Raw genomic sequence first — 14,801 nt, forward strand, 5'->3', positions numbered from 1 at the left:
CGAGGGAGGGCGGGTCACCGCGGCTGGGCCCAGGGGAGGGGGCGCTGGAGTGGCGCTGGCCCCACCCCAGCCCCGCGGAGGGCGACGGGCCGGGCACATGGGGTGGAGGGGCTTACTGGCCAGCGACTGGAGAGCTCAGGCCCCTCCCCGTGCTGAAGGGCAGAAACCCCCATCACCCCCAAACCCCTCGACCTCTGGAGGCCCCGGCCACCGTCTCAGCACGCCGCGCACACTGTCTTCTTTGCCATCTCACCGGCATCCAGCCCTGGCCTCAGTCCCCGCCCTGCTTTTCCTGGGCCCCCTACTCCACAGCCTTTCGGTATTCCGGAGATCTGAAAGCAAAGCGCAGAGATGCGCGCTGAGCTCAATAAATTTCCCAAAGCTCTGTCCTGTCCTCTACGTACTGGGGCCTCCTTCCTGCATTAGCGAGGTGCTGGCCTTTGAGGGACCTTATCCTTTGCCAGCCCTTACCCTGCTTGCTTGACACCTATCCCAGGTATCTGCCCTTCCCCGCAGCAGTAATCTGGGTCCTCTGCCCTCCATCTCTATTCATTCTAGCGCCCCCACTCCATCTTCCCTCAGTCATGCTGATTTCCGTATCTCCTTCCTTGTGTCTCTGGGCGTGCTGCTCTGACCCCAGGCTCTGAGCCTCTAGCCCTTAGGAAGTACTAGGGTTTGCTTCACCGCCCTGCTGTTTCCTAGCCTTTCTTCCCTGGCTCCTCCCCAAAGCCCAGCTGGATAGCCTGGAGGAAGGAGAGCTGAGCCATTATGACTAGGGCAACCTAATGGCTCTGGTCTCTATGCCCTGGCCCTTAATTGAGTTCCTCTTTGATAATAGCAGATTGGGATAAACTGTATATGGACTCAGGAACAAGCCTCCTTCTCAACAACTCGTTCTGGCTTTTCTGTTTCAGAAAACCGGCCATTCCCGCCGGGCCTTTGGCCGACTTACCCATGGTGCGTGGACTTCCGGTTGCTGTAGCCCATGGCCACTTCTGTTCTATGCCCCTTCATGAGGCACCACAGCCCTGAAGATAGCCCATGAGATAGCCCCTCCGCATCTATCCATCCCCAAGAAAGACCACTATTCTCTGCAGCTGAGAGAGGCCCCAGTGTTTGGGAAGGGGCTCCCTAGCACACCCACCATGGGCCTCGGCTCTCTGTTGTCCATCTGTGGCACCAAAATGAGAAGCATTGCCATGTTCTGGCAATGACTACAGGGCCCCTGTTTGTTATGGTACCTGAAGGGGAACTGAGGCACAGAACATGATAGGCTCTGGGATGTTGAAAAAATACCCAGGGATCTTTGCTCCTAACTTAACCACAGCATTTTTTGAGGACCATTCAGTAGTAGAAAAGTTCTCGAGGAAAGTAGCTGCCACTGCTCGATGCAGACAGATGGCAGTGCATTTGCAAGGAAGGGCCAAAGTATAGTGCAAAGCCTGTAATAGAAGATGGGCCTGATGCCTAGCACTAGGGAGGCAAACCTGAGTCTGTGGCTGGGCACAATTGTGTGTGTGTGTGTGTGTGTGTGTGTGTGTGTGTGTGTGTGTCTAGTGAGAGAACCAGTAAGTGCTGAGGGTACCAGAATCACTGGGCATTTGAGATGACACCCTAAGAATGTGGCTCCCCAGTGTTGGTACATTCTGGGCATCTCCCGTCCAAATCCCACAGGACATCTCTGGTACCTTTGGGCACCAGGGACCCTTATGCTCCCTCTGTTATGCCTACCTCCCATGCCCCATCCCACAAACACTCTGATAACTGTCTGTCCACATCTCTCTCCTGCTGCTCCTATGGAAGCGAAGTTTTCCGCTCCTGCAGAAAGCAAAGTTACGGTAGGAAGCTGGCTGCTGCCCTAGTCCCTCATTCCCTTCCCCTACCCAGTCTGGGCTTCTCCTCACCCTGCCTCAGTTACACCCTGATGCCTTCCGGCTGGCTTGGGGTTCAGGACAGCCTGGTCCTGCTGTTGGTTGCGTGCCTTGACAGTCCAACTCTGAGGTGACTCCTCTTTGTTCTGGGGGGACCAGAACCTAGACTTTTGAACCCTGGAACTTAGGGCCTTGTTATGTGGGATGCCGCTATTCAAGACCTTAAGGTGTTATGGATGTGGAGAGGGTGGAAGAGGTCCTGGTAAGCCATTAAGTGGGTGGGGGTGACTTATTTGAAGGGGTCCATGGAGGAAAGGGTTATCATTCAAGGGTGAGTGGTCCAGAAATGGACACAGGCCATCATCATGGGAGGGGCTACCTCAAGCATCCCAGGCTGGACACGTGGGAGGCAGGAGCAAAAGAGAGTAGATTGGGTCCTGGAAGCTCTCCCTGTGATTAAGATGGAACTTGCTGTGGGGGAGGCAGGAGGCGACTAGGGAAGAGTTGGAGGCATAGGGAGGAGGTCCTTGCCCACACAGACCCCTTCTTCTCCAGACTCCGAGACTGCTGAGGATGACATCAGCGATGTGCAAGGGACCCAGCGCCTGGAGCTTCGAGATGACAGGGCCTTCAGCACCCCCACGGGTGAGCTTTCTGGGTGCTCCAAGAGCAAGCAGACTGGCTTCCCACAAAGGGTGCCTCTGTCTCACTGTGCTCCTTTCTTTAGGGGGCTCTGACACCCTTGTGGGCACCTCTCTGGACACACCCCCGACCTCCGTGACTGGCACCTCAGAGGAGCAAGTGAGCTGGTGGGGCAGCGGGCAGACGGTCCTGGAGCAGGAAGCGGGCAGCGGGGGTGGCACCCGCCCCCTCCCAGGCAGCCCAAGGCAAGCACAGACAACCGGGGCCGGGCCACGGCACCTGGGGGTGGAGCCGCTGGTGCGGGCATCGAGAGCTAATCTGGTGGGCGCAAGCTGGGGGTCAGAGGATAGCCTTTCGGTGGCCAGTGACCTGTATGGCAGCGCGTTCAGTCTGTACAGAGGACGGGCGCTCTCGATCCACGTGTAAGTAATGGCCTCACCTGGGCCCACACTGTCTCATCTCACCATGCTGTCCCTTGTGCTGCCCCGTCACTGCTCCACTGTTAGCCTCCATCCAATCTCCGCCTCATCCATCTCTGTGCACTCCATTCCCCACTGCTCCCACTCCTAGCACTGGCTACACACTCTCTTTCCACACCACTCCTTCCGTTGCCATCACCACCCACCGCCTCCTGCTCCCACCTGTGCAGGCTCACCGTGCCATCTTCATGGTCGTGTGGACCCCCTCTGTCCCTTCCTCTTCTCCTCTCCGGGCTTCAGTTTGTCAGGGCCCCTCTCCCGCCTCGCCCATGTAGGCTCCAGTTGTCCCAGGGTCCCCCCCCCCTCAGGGGCCCCCTCCATGCCTGCTGTCTCAGCAGCTGCTGCCTTTCATCTCTCTGCACATTCCTGTTCCCATGTGGGCCTTTTTCTGGGAGGAACAGAACCTTTCTGCACGGCAGCTCCCGGGAGAGCAGGAGAGAGCAAGGGAGCGAGACAGCACCCAGGAGAGAGAAGAGAGCAGAGCGAGGTGGTCAGGGGCAGCTAGGCCAGGGGGCCTGTGGAGGACACCGGGAGGTTGTGGGTGGGGGGGAGGCGGGGGCTGAGAGATGAGGAGCGGGTGGGGATACAGAGCTGGGGTGGAGGTGGAGGGTTGGAGTAACAGTGGCAGGGAGCATGGGATGTTCTCATGGACAACACCTGAGGATGTGTCCATGGCTGACCTGGTAGGGGGCAATGACAAGCGGAGGTGTTGGGGTGAGGTACTGAAGCCATTTTTGGAGATTTAGGGGATGACAGAAACAGGAGGGGGTGCTATAGCAGAAGAGGGGAGTGGCTGACGTTAGATGTAATGGTGTGTGTTTGGGTAACCGAAGAGGGGCTTGATTTGTGATGGGTGTGGGTGCTGGGTAGATACGGACGATAGCAAGGGGCCCTGGTGTGTTTTTTAAGAGTGTGGTTTGAGTGGCTAGTGATGGGCAGGGGAGAGGCCTAGGTCCATGGCAGGGGCCTAGGGAGCTCCTTTGGCTTATCTTATTGGCGATATCAGGCACTCCTTCCCTGCCTTTCTTTCCCAGGCCCCAGCCTGAGCCTGGAGTTGCTATGGCAACTTCAGAGGAACCCATTTCCTTAGTGATATCTATGGAACAGAGTGTGGCCTAGAGCTGCGAGCTGCCTGGCAAGAGGTCTGCTCTGCTGTCCCCAATTTCTCTCCAGGCCTCACCTAGTTCCCTGAGACCATTCCTTAAGGACTCTGCCGCCCCTCCCTCACAGTAGACTGTGGCAGGCATCTGAGGCTTTTCTCCTTTAGCCCTTCCCCCTCTTCTAGGCAGGGGCGGGTCTCCAGCGTGGGTGGTGACTCAGGTAGTCTAAAATATCCTTACATTGAAGCTCACATAGAACTTATGCTCCTGGATGGTATTGTACCATTTCTTCTCCTTTCCGTGTTCCCAGAAACCCAGGCAGTTGGAAGGGAGCAAAAGCTTAGGGATCAGGCTGCTTTTCATCCTTAACACCACTTCCTAGCTGTCACCTTGGGAGGGCACTGGCCCTCCTTGAATCAACCTCAGTTTATCTATCAGTAAGTAGGGACAATATCAGTCCCTCTATTGAGGGTCTTTTGTGAGACTTTGGATAAGTCAGTGAAGGTGAAGCCTTACTTCATGCCCGGCACACACTATTCAGTGAGTTAGCTTGCTCATGAGTTTTCTGCTCTAGTATGTCAGGTATGATACGAGCTCTCAGATGCCTTTTCTTGCCAGTCTTCATGTGTAACGTGACCTTTCCCCATACAGAGGGGGGAAACTGGGATCTAGCTCCTGGATCCCACCTATTTAATTTAAATAGAATTAAAATTTCCCCATACAGAAGGGGGAAACTGGGATCTAGCTCCTGGGGATCAAATTTCTATTTAATGAGGAGGTACTGGGTTGACGGGCTTCTTCACTGCTCATTCCCCATCCCCAACACACACACACACACACACACACACACACACACACACACACACGTACTCTTTGTGCGGCCCCACTTGGTAGTTATTTCTAAGCAGGACTACTTCTGAGTATGCCCCTAAAGGAGGACTTCTGTCCTCTCAGAAAGGTTTCCAAGGAGTCAGATTTTTTTCCCATGGAGGTAGAGAGACCTACACTAGGGGTACATTGATCAAAAAGTATGCCACAGGGATAGGACACTGATCTCTAAAGGCTATGCCTAGTGAGGCGGCAGTTCCTTTTTTTAGGGACCACTGTGAAGGACAAGTGCCCTGTCCAGACTGGGCAGGGCTGCTGTGGGGACCAGCTTGGGGCAGGAATGAGTAGCAGGCACATTCCTGAGAGGAGCCCCTCCCTATCTACCCCTCGTGTTTTCCCTCACTATCTCATCTTTGGGTCCTCATCGTCCTTTCTTTTTCTCTCCCTCATGCTCAGTTCTCGCTGTGTCCCAGCTTCCAGGGCTGGGGGGAGGGGGCTGGCCGGAACCTCTGAGGCTGAGTCTGTATCTGGACCCAGTTATTAACCCAGTCTTCTAGTGCATGAGCCGTTGGCCTCTCCCCAGCACCTGCTCTGGCTGTGCCCTCGTGGGGGTGGGGGTGGGACAGGAAAATCTGGCCTGTGTCACCCCAAGCCTGCCCAGCATGCCCCACTGCCTAATCCCTCTTACAAGCTAGGGGTCTAGGAGGAAAGGCCCCCTGAGTCCTCCACCCCTCTCGGCCTTGGTTCTACAGCAGCATTCCTCAGAGTGGATTGCGCAGAGAGGAGCCTGACCTTCAGCCTCAGCCAGCCAGTGATGCCCTTCGTCCACGTCCTGCCCTTCCACCTCCCTCCAAATCCGCGCTGCTTCCCCCACCATCTCCTCGGGTGGGTAAGAGGGCTCTGTCAGGACCTAGTGCCCAGCCCCCAGCTACTCCCACTTCACCCCATCGGCGTACTCAGGAGCTCTCGCTGCCTGAGGACACCATCACCGAAGAGAAGCGAGGGAAAAAGTCTAAGTCATCAGGGCCGTCGCTGGCGGGCACGGTGGAGTCCCGGCCCCAGACGCCACTGAGCGAGGCCTCGGGTCGCCTGTCAGCGCTGGGCCGCTCGCCCCGGCTTGTGCGAGCCGGCTCCCGCATCCTGGATAAGCTGCAGTTCTTCGAGGAGCGGCGACGCAGCCTGGAGCGCAGCGACTCTCCACCAGCGCCCCTGCGGCCCTGGGTGCCCCTGCGCAAGGCCCGCTCGCTGGAGCAGCCCAAGTCCGAGGGCGGCGGGGCGTGGGACACACCAGGGGCCTCGCAGGAGGAGCTGCGGTCACCTCGGGGCAGTGTGGCAGAGCGGCGTCGCCTGTTCCAGCAGAAGGCGGCCTCGCTGGACGAGCGCACGCGACAGCGCAACGCAGCCTCGGACCTCGAGCTCCGCTTCGCCCAGGAGCTGGGCCGCATCCGCAGATCTGCGTCGCGGGAGGAACTGGTGCGTTCGCACGAGTCCCTGCGTGCCACGCTGCAGCGTGCCCCATCTCCTCGAGAGCCCGGCGAACCCCCACTCTTCTCCCGGCCCTCCACACCCAAGACTTCACGGGCGGTGAGCCCGGCCGCCACCCAGCAGCCTCCTCCCAGCGGGGTGGGCAAATCTGGGGACGAGCCTGGGAGGCCCCGGAGCCGAGGACCGGTGGGCAGGACTGAACTGGGGGAAGGCCCTCAGCAGGAGATTAAGCGTCGGGACCAGTTCCCGTTAACCAGGAGCAGAGCCATCCAGGAGTGCAGGAGCCCTGTGCCGTCCGCCACCGCTGATCCCCCGGAAAGCAGGACAAAAGCCCCTTCTGGTCGGAAGCGGGAACCCCCTGCACAAGCAGTGCGCTTTCTGCCCTGGGCCACTCCGGGCGTGGAGGGCTCTGCTCTGCCCCAAACCTTGGAGAAGAACAGAGCGGGGCCAGAGGCTGAGAAGAGGCTTCGCAGAGGACCTGAGGAGGATGGTCCCTGGGGGGCCTGGGACCGCAGAGGGACCCGCAGTCAAGGCAAAGGTCGTCGTGCTCGGCCTACATCCCCTGAGCTCGGTAAGAGCACAGAGAGGGCTGAGAGCAGCATGGGTGAGCGGGCTAGGGGAACAGCAAGACTGTTTGGCGCAAACAGGTTTTGTTTGCTGCTTCTAGCATTGACACAGGGGTTGGAGTAAAGGTCCCGTGTTAGAATCTGCTATTGATGAGGGAGAAGGTGAGTGTGCTCAGTGGAACAGAGATGTGAGCGAAGCCCGGGCGTCTGCTGTACATCCTTTAAGGTCCAGCGAACTTCTAGGCAGGGGGACTGAGGGGCTGGAGGAGGCGCTGGCTGGAACCTAAGGAGTTCTCATAGCCCCCATCAGTTTGTGGGACGAGACAGTCTAAAATTACTGGAAAAAAATTAACCAAACTGGAAGTTCCCTAACCTTTTACTCTGTCCCACTGCCTCCTCCCCATGCCCATTCCATCACCTTACCCTTTGTGGCCACAAAGGTCTGAGGCACACTCATCTTCTAGCCTCCTCTGTCTTATCCTTGCATCCTGCCTTATTGATTCCTATAGATGATGAGCAACAACACCAATAGAATGCTACTGTCCCTAGCCCTGAAAGTTTCTAACAGCAACTCAGGGCGTGTTCCCGGAGAAGCAGAGGAAAGCACCCTTCACTTTCCCCCAGAGTGTCCCAGGGCCTACCAGTACCTGTATTATTTATTGCACTTAACACTTTGTAATTTTCTCTATCAAAATTATTTTTCATTTCCAGATCAGCCCCTCCAAATCTTTAGACATGTGTAGACTCTCATTCATCCTACTTAGTGCCATGACTGTGTTCCCACCATGCTGTCCCAGATGCTGTGTCAAGAGGGCCCATAGAGATGTCACTTCATTTCAGTCTCCGTGCCAGCTGCACAATGTCATACCTTCAGCTTCCCCGTAACATAGCAGAGCCTCAGAGAGATGATCTCTTTTGCTGAAGGTGATACAGTTAGAAAGACAGTCACCCTGGGATCCTCACCGCCCTTTCAGCTGCCTATGCTGTCCTTTATCTAGCTGATAAAATGTTAGTAGAAAACACCAGGGGAGGGGTTGGAGGTATGGCTCAGTGGAAAAACATTTGCCCTGAGAGGCTCTGAGTTCAACCTCCAGCATACATTTAGAAGGTGCCTAGAGAGAACCACAGCAGAGTGATTTTTATCTCTCTATGTGTATAGTATCCTATAAGCAGGCATCGTATCTTATTTCCCGTTGTATTCCTGGTACTCAATGCTCAGTGGGCAGTTAGGTAGGTATAGTGTTACTGTTTGCTGAAGGGACATAATCAATGCTGATCTTCTATGACCCCTCTGCCACTTTGGAATCTGGTGGCCTTACACATTTGACTATCCCTCTCACCCACCCACCCCCATTTCCCTGTGAACCTAGTATTGCTACTTAGGTCTTAGGGGGCTTGTTCTCTGTCCACTGGTGCTTAGATAGTCTGTGGTGCCCAGAGTGACTTCAAAAGATCTGCTAAGACAGACATAATGGCCAGTCCGTGTGAAGACACCCACTGCCCGTCATCCCACTCTCCTCCAGAAGCCGGTACCCGTTGTGAGTGGAATAGACTCTCTGTTGCCCTGACTAAGAACCTCTGCTCTGGCTTCCCCCTTCCTTTGTCTAGGACATTCAAGAGAGAGACCTTTGCTTCCTTCAGATGCTGCCTTCCAGAAACTCCTTGTGCAGGATTTTGGCTTTCTAGGATTCTGTACTGCCAGCATCCCCTCTCCCCACAAATGTCCCCCTATGCCCCCACATGGCTCATGTCCCCTTACCCTCTCTGCCTCTGCTCCTGTGTCTGGTAGAGTCCTCAGATGACTCCTATGTATCCGCCGGAGAAGAACCCCTGGAGGCACCAGTGTTTGAGATACCCCTGCAGAACATGGTGGTGGCGCCAGGAGCTGATGTGCTGTTTAAGTGCATCATCACCGCCAACCCCCCTCCCCAAGGTGAGCCATGGGGGGCGCTGGAGGCCTGCAGGTTGTGCTGCTGTGTGGCATGGGGTCAGGATAGGTTTCCTGGAATCCTCCTATGGCAGGGTGTGGAAGAGGAAAATTGTCAGTCCATGGGACTGCCCCAACTCTGGTGTATTCTGGAAGATTGTCCCCTACCTCCCCAGCTCAGGGGTAAGGCAGCCTGGACCTCTGGAGTGAGGGCAGATTCCTCAGAATTCCCCAGAGGGAGGAGAGCTGAAGGTACCCTAGTTGGTAGAGTGCTTGCCTAGCCCATAGCACTGCATAATGAGCACCTATAATCCCAGCTGCATAGCGAGCCCGGGCTACATGGACCATATCTCATTTTAAAAGTTGAAAATATATATAGATGGTGGGTAGGGACGCTATTCCCCAGCAAACCCTTTGTTAACATGATGAGCTGGTTCTTCCTCCTTCCCCACAGTGTCCTGGAAAAAGGATGGGTCAACATTGCACAGTGAGGGCCGTCTTCTCATCCGAGCCGAAGGCGAGCGTCACACTCTGCTGCTCAGGGAGGCCAGGGCGGCTGATGCTGGGAGCTACACAGCCACTGCCACCAATGAACTGGGCCAGGCTAGCTGTGCTTCCTCACTGGCCGTGAGACCTGGTAGGGAGCCTTCCAGATTGGGTTCTGGTTGGGGTGAACTGTGGTTGCTTCCTGGTGAACGTTGAGAATGTGGGTTCAGAGTCTCCGCACTTGTGACCAAGCACTTGGCTTCCCAGTGTGCATGATCCTTCCTTATGCTGGGTTTGACTCTCTGGTGGAAGCAATTTAAGTGGTCCTACTCTCAGGAAAAGGACACCCTAATCCAGAAAAATCCACTAAGTTGGTGAAATTCATCTGTGAACATCCTTTAAATGCTATCTTTTCTTTTCTTTTCCTTTTCTTTTTTTTTCTTTTTTCTTTCTTTCTTTTTTTTTTCTTTTTTTTTGGTTTTTCGAGACAGGGTTTCTCTGTGGCTTTGGAGGCTGTCCTGGAACTAGCTCTTGTAGACCAGGCTGGTCTCGAACTCACAGAGATCCGCCTGCCTCTGCCTCCCGAGTGCTGGGATTAAAGGCGTGCGTCACCAACGCCCGGCCTGAATGCTATCTTTTCAAGGTGATTCTCTTAATGGGGTCTATGGATAGGCCAGTTGTCTTTGAGTCTCTGAGATGTCCTAGTTCAAAGGATTTAAGAGGCACCAAGAGCTTCTGGGGTCATTTCTTTCCAGGACAAGAAGAAAACACAAAGTAAGAAAGAAGGGCCCACAAGCTGTGTCCATTCCTGTTGGATCTCAGGCCCTACAGAGACCACAACTGAGAGTACCATTGAGAGATGGTCATCCTGAGGCTGCCTTGTTTAATTTTATGAAGGCCCTCACTTGGTGTCAGGCTACTTCCTTTGGGTTTCAGCCCAGTATTTTTCTGGTTCAGGTAGGGCTGGACCAGTAGCTATGTGCATGGAAGTTCTACTCATTTAGGTGGTTGTGTCTAACAGTGTGCTGATCCTGGGTGGTAGGGAGGGGGTGGGGAGAGTGTTCTATCAGGAAAAGGTACTGGTGAGACCCACAGAGGTGGATGTTACCAATGGGAATGGGTATCAAAACTAGCTGGGAGGTCAGAGCTCAGAGGCCAGTGTTCTGGGATGCTTGCATTGAGACTTCAGGGTCCTGGAGTAGGCCAGGAGTCAGCACACTGTGTCTTGTGCCTTTCTTCTATTCAGTGTTTCAGAGACAAGCAGAAGAACCATGTATGCACTGTTCTAGAGCTTTAGCCCTCAATGCATTCCCAATTCAGGAGTTCTTAGTGGGCTCTGGTATTGGCATTTGGGCCGCGTTAGTTCCTTTGGTGGCATGCCCGTCTCGTGGTCCTTCATTCCACATCCTCCCTGGAGCTGTTTGTACTCTCTCCTCTCTCCTCACCCTCCTACCATGCTGAATCATGCCCACCCCTCCACTTCGTGCTTCCAGCCTTCCATCACCTCTGGGATCTGGCTTCTGACTCAGCTCCTAGCTCTCCTAGGGCCCCAGGCCTAGCTCCAGAACTCCAGTCAATACCTGGCTTAGACTGAGAGCTGGCAAGGGGTGGGGTGTGAGGTGCCCCAGTACTGGCTGGTGGCCATCCGGGAGCCTTTTAAGGCTGGGAAAGCAGCTTGGGGCACGGCAGCTGTCAGCACTTGCCTGGAAATTCTGTGTTTGCCACGTTGAATCTCCTGAGCTTCAGTTCCCTCATTTGTAAAGCAGAGATAATTATACTGTCCTCACGGATGGAAGCGAATGTGCGAATGAGCTTTATGAACTGTAAAGCTGTAGACAAATGTTAGTTGTTAGCGTTTGAGGGTGATGTTGTGCACATGAGCTCAGCTTTCCACGAGGATCTGGAAAGTGCCTTGTCCTTCTTTGCCCTTTTCTTCATGCTGTCTGTGTCTTGGGGACTCGACTCCTCCTCTTCCAAAGCCACTGTCTTCTAGATCCTCCCTTTCTCCAGCCCCTGGATCCTCAGCTTGTCATGACATCTCTGTGCCTGCTTCATCCTGGGGACCAGAAAATTTTCATTATGTCATTAGGGTACACCAAACAATGCAGCAGCCCCCCCCCATAAATTAGACTGGCTCCCGGGCCCAAGAGGCTGGCATGTGGGTCCAGATTCAGCACTGGTTATGGACCAAGCTAACTTTCTTACCCTACAAGGCACTGTTTGGTCTAAAGTGGTTGGATGGTGGCCAGGGGGCCCAGAGAGAGTAGCTGGAGCAGGCAGAACCAATGGTGGCAAAGGTGTTTGGCAATAGAAGGGGTCTCAGACCAGGTATCTGTAGGTACTGACTGGGAAGGGCTGGGAGGGTGTCTGGCTGTTGGGTATTGGGAGTATGTAGGGGGAAATAGCACTGTCTTGTGGAAAGAGAGACCTACCTCCCCACCCTTACACTCAGTGCCATGGAAACCAGGCTGGATTCCCAGTGCACTCCAGGGGTACCCATCCCATCAGGACCTGCTTTTAAAACCCACAGATGTCAGTTCTTGTTTGGGAACTGCATTAATCCAGGCAACTTGAGAATACAGCCATTGGCCTGGGGATCAGGGGCTACTGTGAAGGTTATCTTGTCTGAGCCCCCAGTCCCTCTCACCCTCTCAAGTTGATTGTAGATGGAGGGGGTCTCTGGAGTGTGAAGTGAAGCGTCGGATAGCTGTCACATCTGTCAGACAAGCCTCTGTTGAGGACTCACTGATGTTGGGTGCCCTGTCTCCAAACAGTTGCTTCTGTTTGCAGAGTGTCATGTGCTTTTTACAAATCTCTTCGTGTCTCTTTTCTCAGGCTGTATGCATGCATGGGTGTGTATAGATGGAGATGTGTGTGTGTGTGACTCTGATCTTACAGATGAAAAATACTGAATATGATTACATAGAACCTGAACCAGGCCAGCAGCCTGGGAATCTGCCTGGGAATGTTATTAACAATAAGTGATACAGTGATGGAAATTACTTATTCAAGTAACAAATTCGCATGTGTGTTTGATAAAAACAGCCACTATTTGGTATTTACTGAGTGCTTCCTATGTACTTGACTCACTGTTAATTACACAGTCACATTTAACTAAGCTGTGTGAAGTAGGGATCTGGACAACGTTTGAGAGAGCAGAGTACCAGAGTCTTCTCAGCCAGACTCAGCCCTCCCTCCCTGTTCCTGCCTGTCAGCATCAGGGGTACCTGTGGACTGACTCCCCGAGGGTATTATTTAGAATGGAGTTTATCTATCACGCACCACCTGTCACAAGAATGGAGACCTAATTTAGTGTGGATGCAAACAGCTTAGCTGACCCGGAGCAATCCACCATAATCATATGTGAGAAATCCAATCCTCGCCGGGCTGGGTCAGGCTAATCATGTGAAATTCTCACCAGTGTTTCATACGTTTCATACATTTAAAACTGAACCTGAAATATTCCCAGCAGTGTTTCTCTCGCCCCAGGGAGTTCTGGGGAAATGGTCATGCCAACACACTGACACAAGTCCTGTCTCCAAGCCCAGCCCTTATTTCCCTAACTTCTTCACTGGTGATCACTGTGGCAGCCACTTCAAAAAGTACCTGTACAGAACCTCCACAGGCAGTACATACGGGGGCAAAGGTGAAGGCCTGACCACATGGAAGTGCTGGTTAGTACCCAGCCCATACTTCCTTCCCCACAAACCATATGGGGCTCCTTTTGACCCTACACTGGGTCTCTACCTTCTAGACAAACAGGGCACAGGTCCCTCATGGTGGGGGAAGGTAGCCGGGGGTTCCTGCTGTTACACTATCGCCCCTTCTTTTCCATTTATCTTTTTCCATTTTTATCTATCACTTTATTCACCAGTTTTGGCTCCCTTTCCAAGCCAAAGAAAAATGTGACTAAAGAATTGTTCACCAGTCTCTGTGTAACAGCCCTGGCTGTCCTGGAATTCACTTTGTAGACCAGGCCGGCCTCCAACACACAGAGATCTGCCTGTCTCTGCCTCCCAAGTGCTGGGATTAAAGTGATACGCCACCACACCCAGTTCTGTGTCCCCTTTCTTATTATTTATTTATTTTTATTTTATGTGTATTGGTGCTTTGCCATGTGTTTCTGGTCCTCTGGAACTAGAATTACATACAGTTGTGAGCTGCTATGTGGGTTGCTGGGAATTGAACCCTGAACCCGGGTTCTCTGGGAGAGAAGCCAGTGCTCTTAAGCTATCTCTTCAGCCACCGCCCCCTTTCTTATTTGGCCTCCCACATCTGTTCCCAGGTAACTGGCAGGCCTCTGAGCCTACACTTCCTAACTCATGTAGTTTTTAGTTTTAGTTTTTTTTAAATTAATTTCTCTAAAGCAAACTCTAATTTAAATACCACTTCTTCCCTCATTCCCAGCAAGAGTCATCTCTGGGGCCTTTGTTTTAAGATTTTATATATTTATTATGTATACAGCATTCTGCTTCCATGTATACCTGCACACCAGAAGAGGGCACCAGAGCTCATAATGGATGGTTGTGATTGTGGTTGCTGGGAATTGAACTCAGAACCTTTGGAAGAGCAGTTGGTGCTCTTAACCTCTGAGCCATCTCTTCAGCCTCATCTCTGGGGCCTTTATTGGCTCCTCCTTTGCCACTTTGTCTCCACCCCTGCGTACTGATCGACTCAAATGTATCTGGCTAGTCTTCCTTACCAAGCCAAAGCCCCTGACTACACAACTGTGTCTTTCTACATCTTGGTCCTTGCAGCCATATCTGGAGGCCCTGCTAGACAGATTAGGGACTATGTGGATCACAAGGCTTGGGGATGAGGTAGAAGGAACGAGAGAAGCATTGTCACCTCTGTCACCCAAGCCTTTAAACCCAGTGCTTGGGAGGCAGAGGCAGGCTGATCTCTGTGCATTTGAGGTCAGCCTGGTCTACAAATCCAGTTCCAAGACAGCTAAGACAGAGAAACCCTGTCTCAAAAAAAAAAAAAAAAAAAAAAAAAAAAAAAAAAAAAAAGTAAGGAGAATCGTCCTGGAAGTTCAAGCCCTGGAAAGCACCTATGGGGGCAGGGAGGACACACAGAGTAATAAGGCTCCATCTGAGGTGGGAGGCTGGGATGGCAACAGAGACCAGAGTTATGGTCCACCGAGTCTTCGAAAGCATCAGCATCCCTTGGGAATGTGCTAGATGTACAGATAGTTGCCTACCTGTCAACCCAAGCTGTAATCCTAGCTGCTGGGGAGGCTGAGGTCATAACCTGCTACATATACAAAGTGAGTTCAAGGTCACCTTAGGCAACATAATGAGACCTCGTCTCAAAGAAGTAAAAAGAAGCTGCATTGCATGCACAAAGCCCTAAATTCAATCCCCAGTACTGCAAAACAAATGACCCAAACAGACTGTGGGCCCCAGTCCAGACCA

The 14,801-nt window shown here is 53.3% G+C and overlaps 1 protein-coding gene across 1 annotated transcript in view; it reads left to right on the plus strand.

The window, feature by feature from the left end:
- Speg (striated muscle enriched protein kinase) overlaps window positions 1-14,801 on the plus strand; it is a 55,241-nt gene that overhangs the window by 6,701 nt on the left and 33,739 nt on the right. Inside the window, exons 2-6 of the mRNA XM_027397297.2 lie at window positions 2,427-2,516; window positions 2,599-2,935; window positions 5,673-6,976; window positions 8,761-8,904; window positions 9,353-9,535. Coding sequence (XP_027253098.1) covers window positions 2,427-2,516; window positions 2,599-2,935; window positions 5,673-6,976; window positions 8,761-8,904; window positions 9,353-9,535 — 2,058 coding nt within the window. The remainder of the gene's footprint in view (window positions 1-2,426; window positions 2,517-2,598; window positions 2,936-5,672; window positions 6,977-8,760; window positions 8,905-9,352; window positions 9,536-14,801) is intronic.

The sequence above is a fragment of the Cricetulus griseus genome, chromosome 2 (genome assembly GCF_003668045.3).
Source record: "Cricetulus griseus strain 17A/GY chromosome 2, alternate assembly CriGri-PICRH-1.0, whole genome shotgun sequence".
NCBI lineage: Eukaryota > Metazoa > Chordata > Mammalia > Rodentia > Cricetidae > Cricetulus > Cricetulus griseus.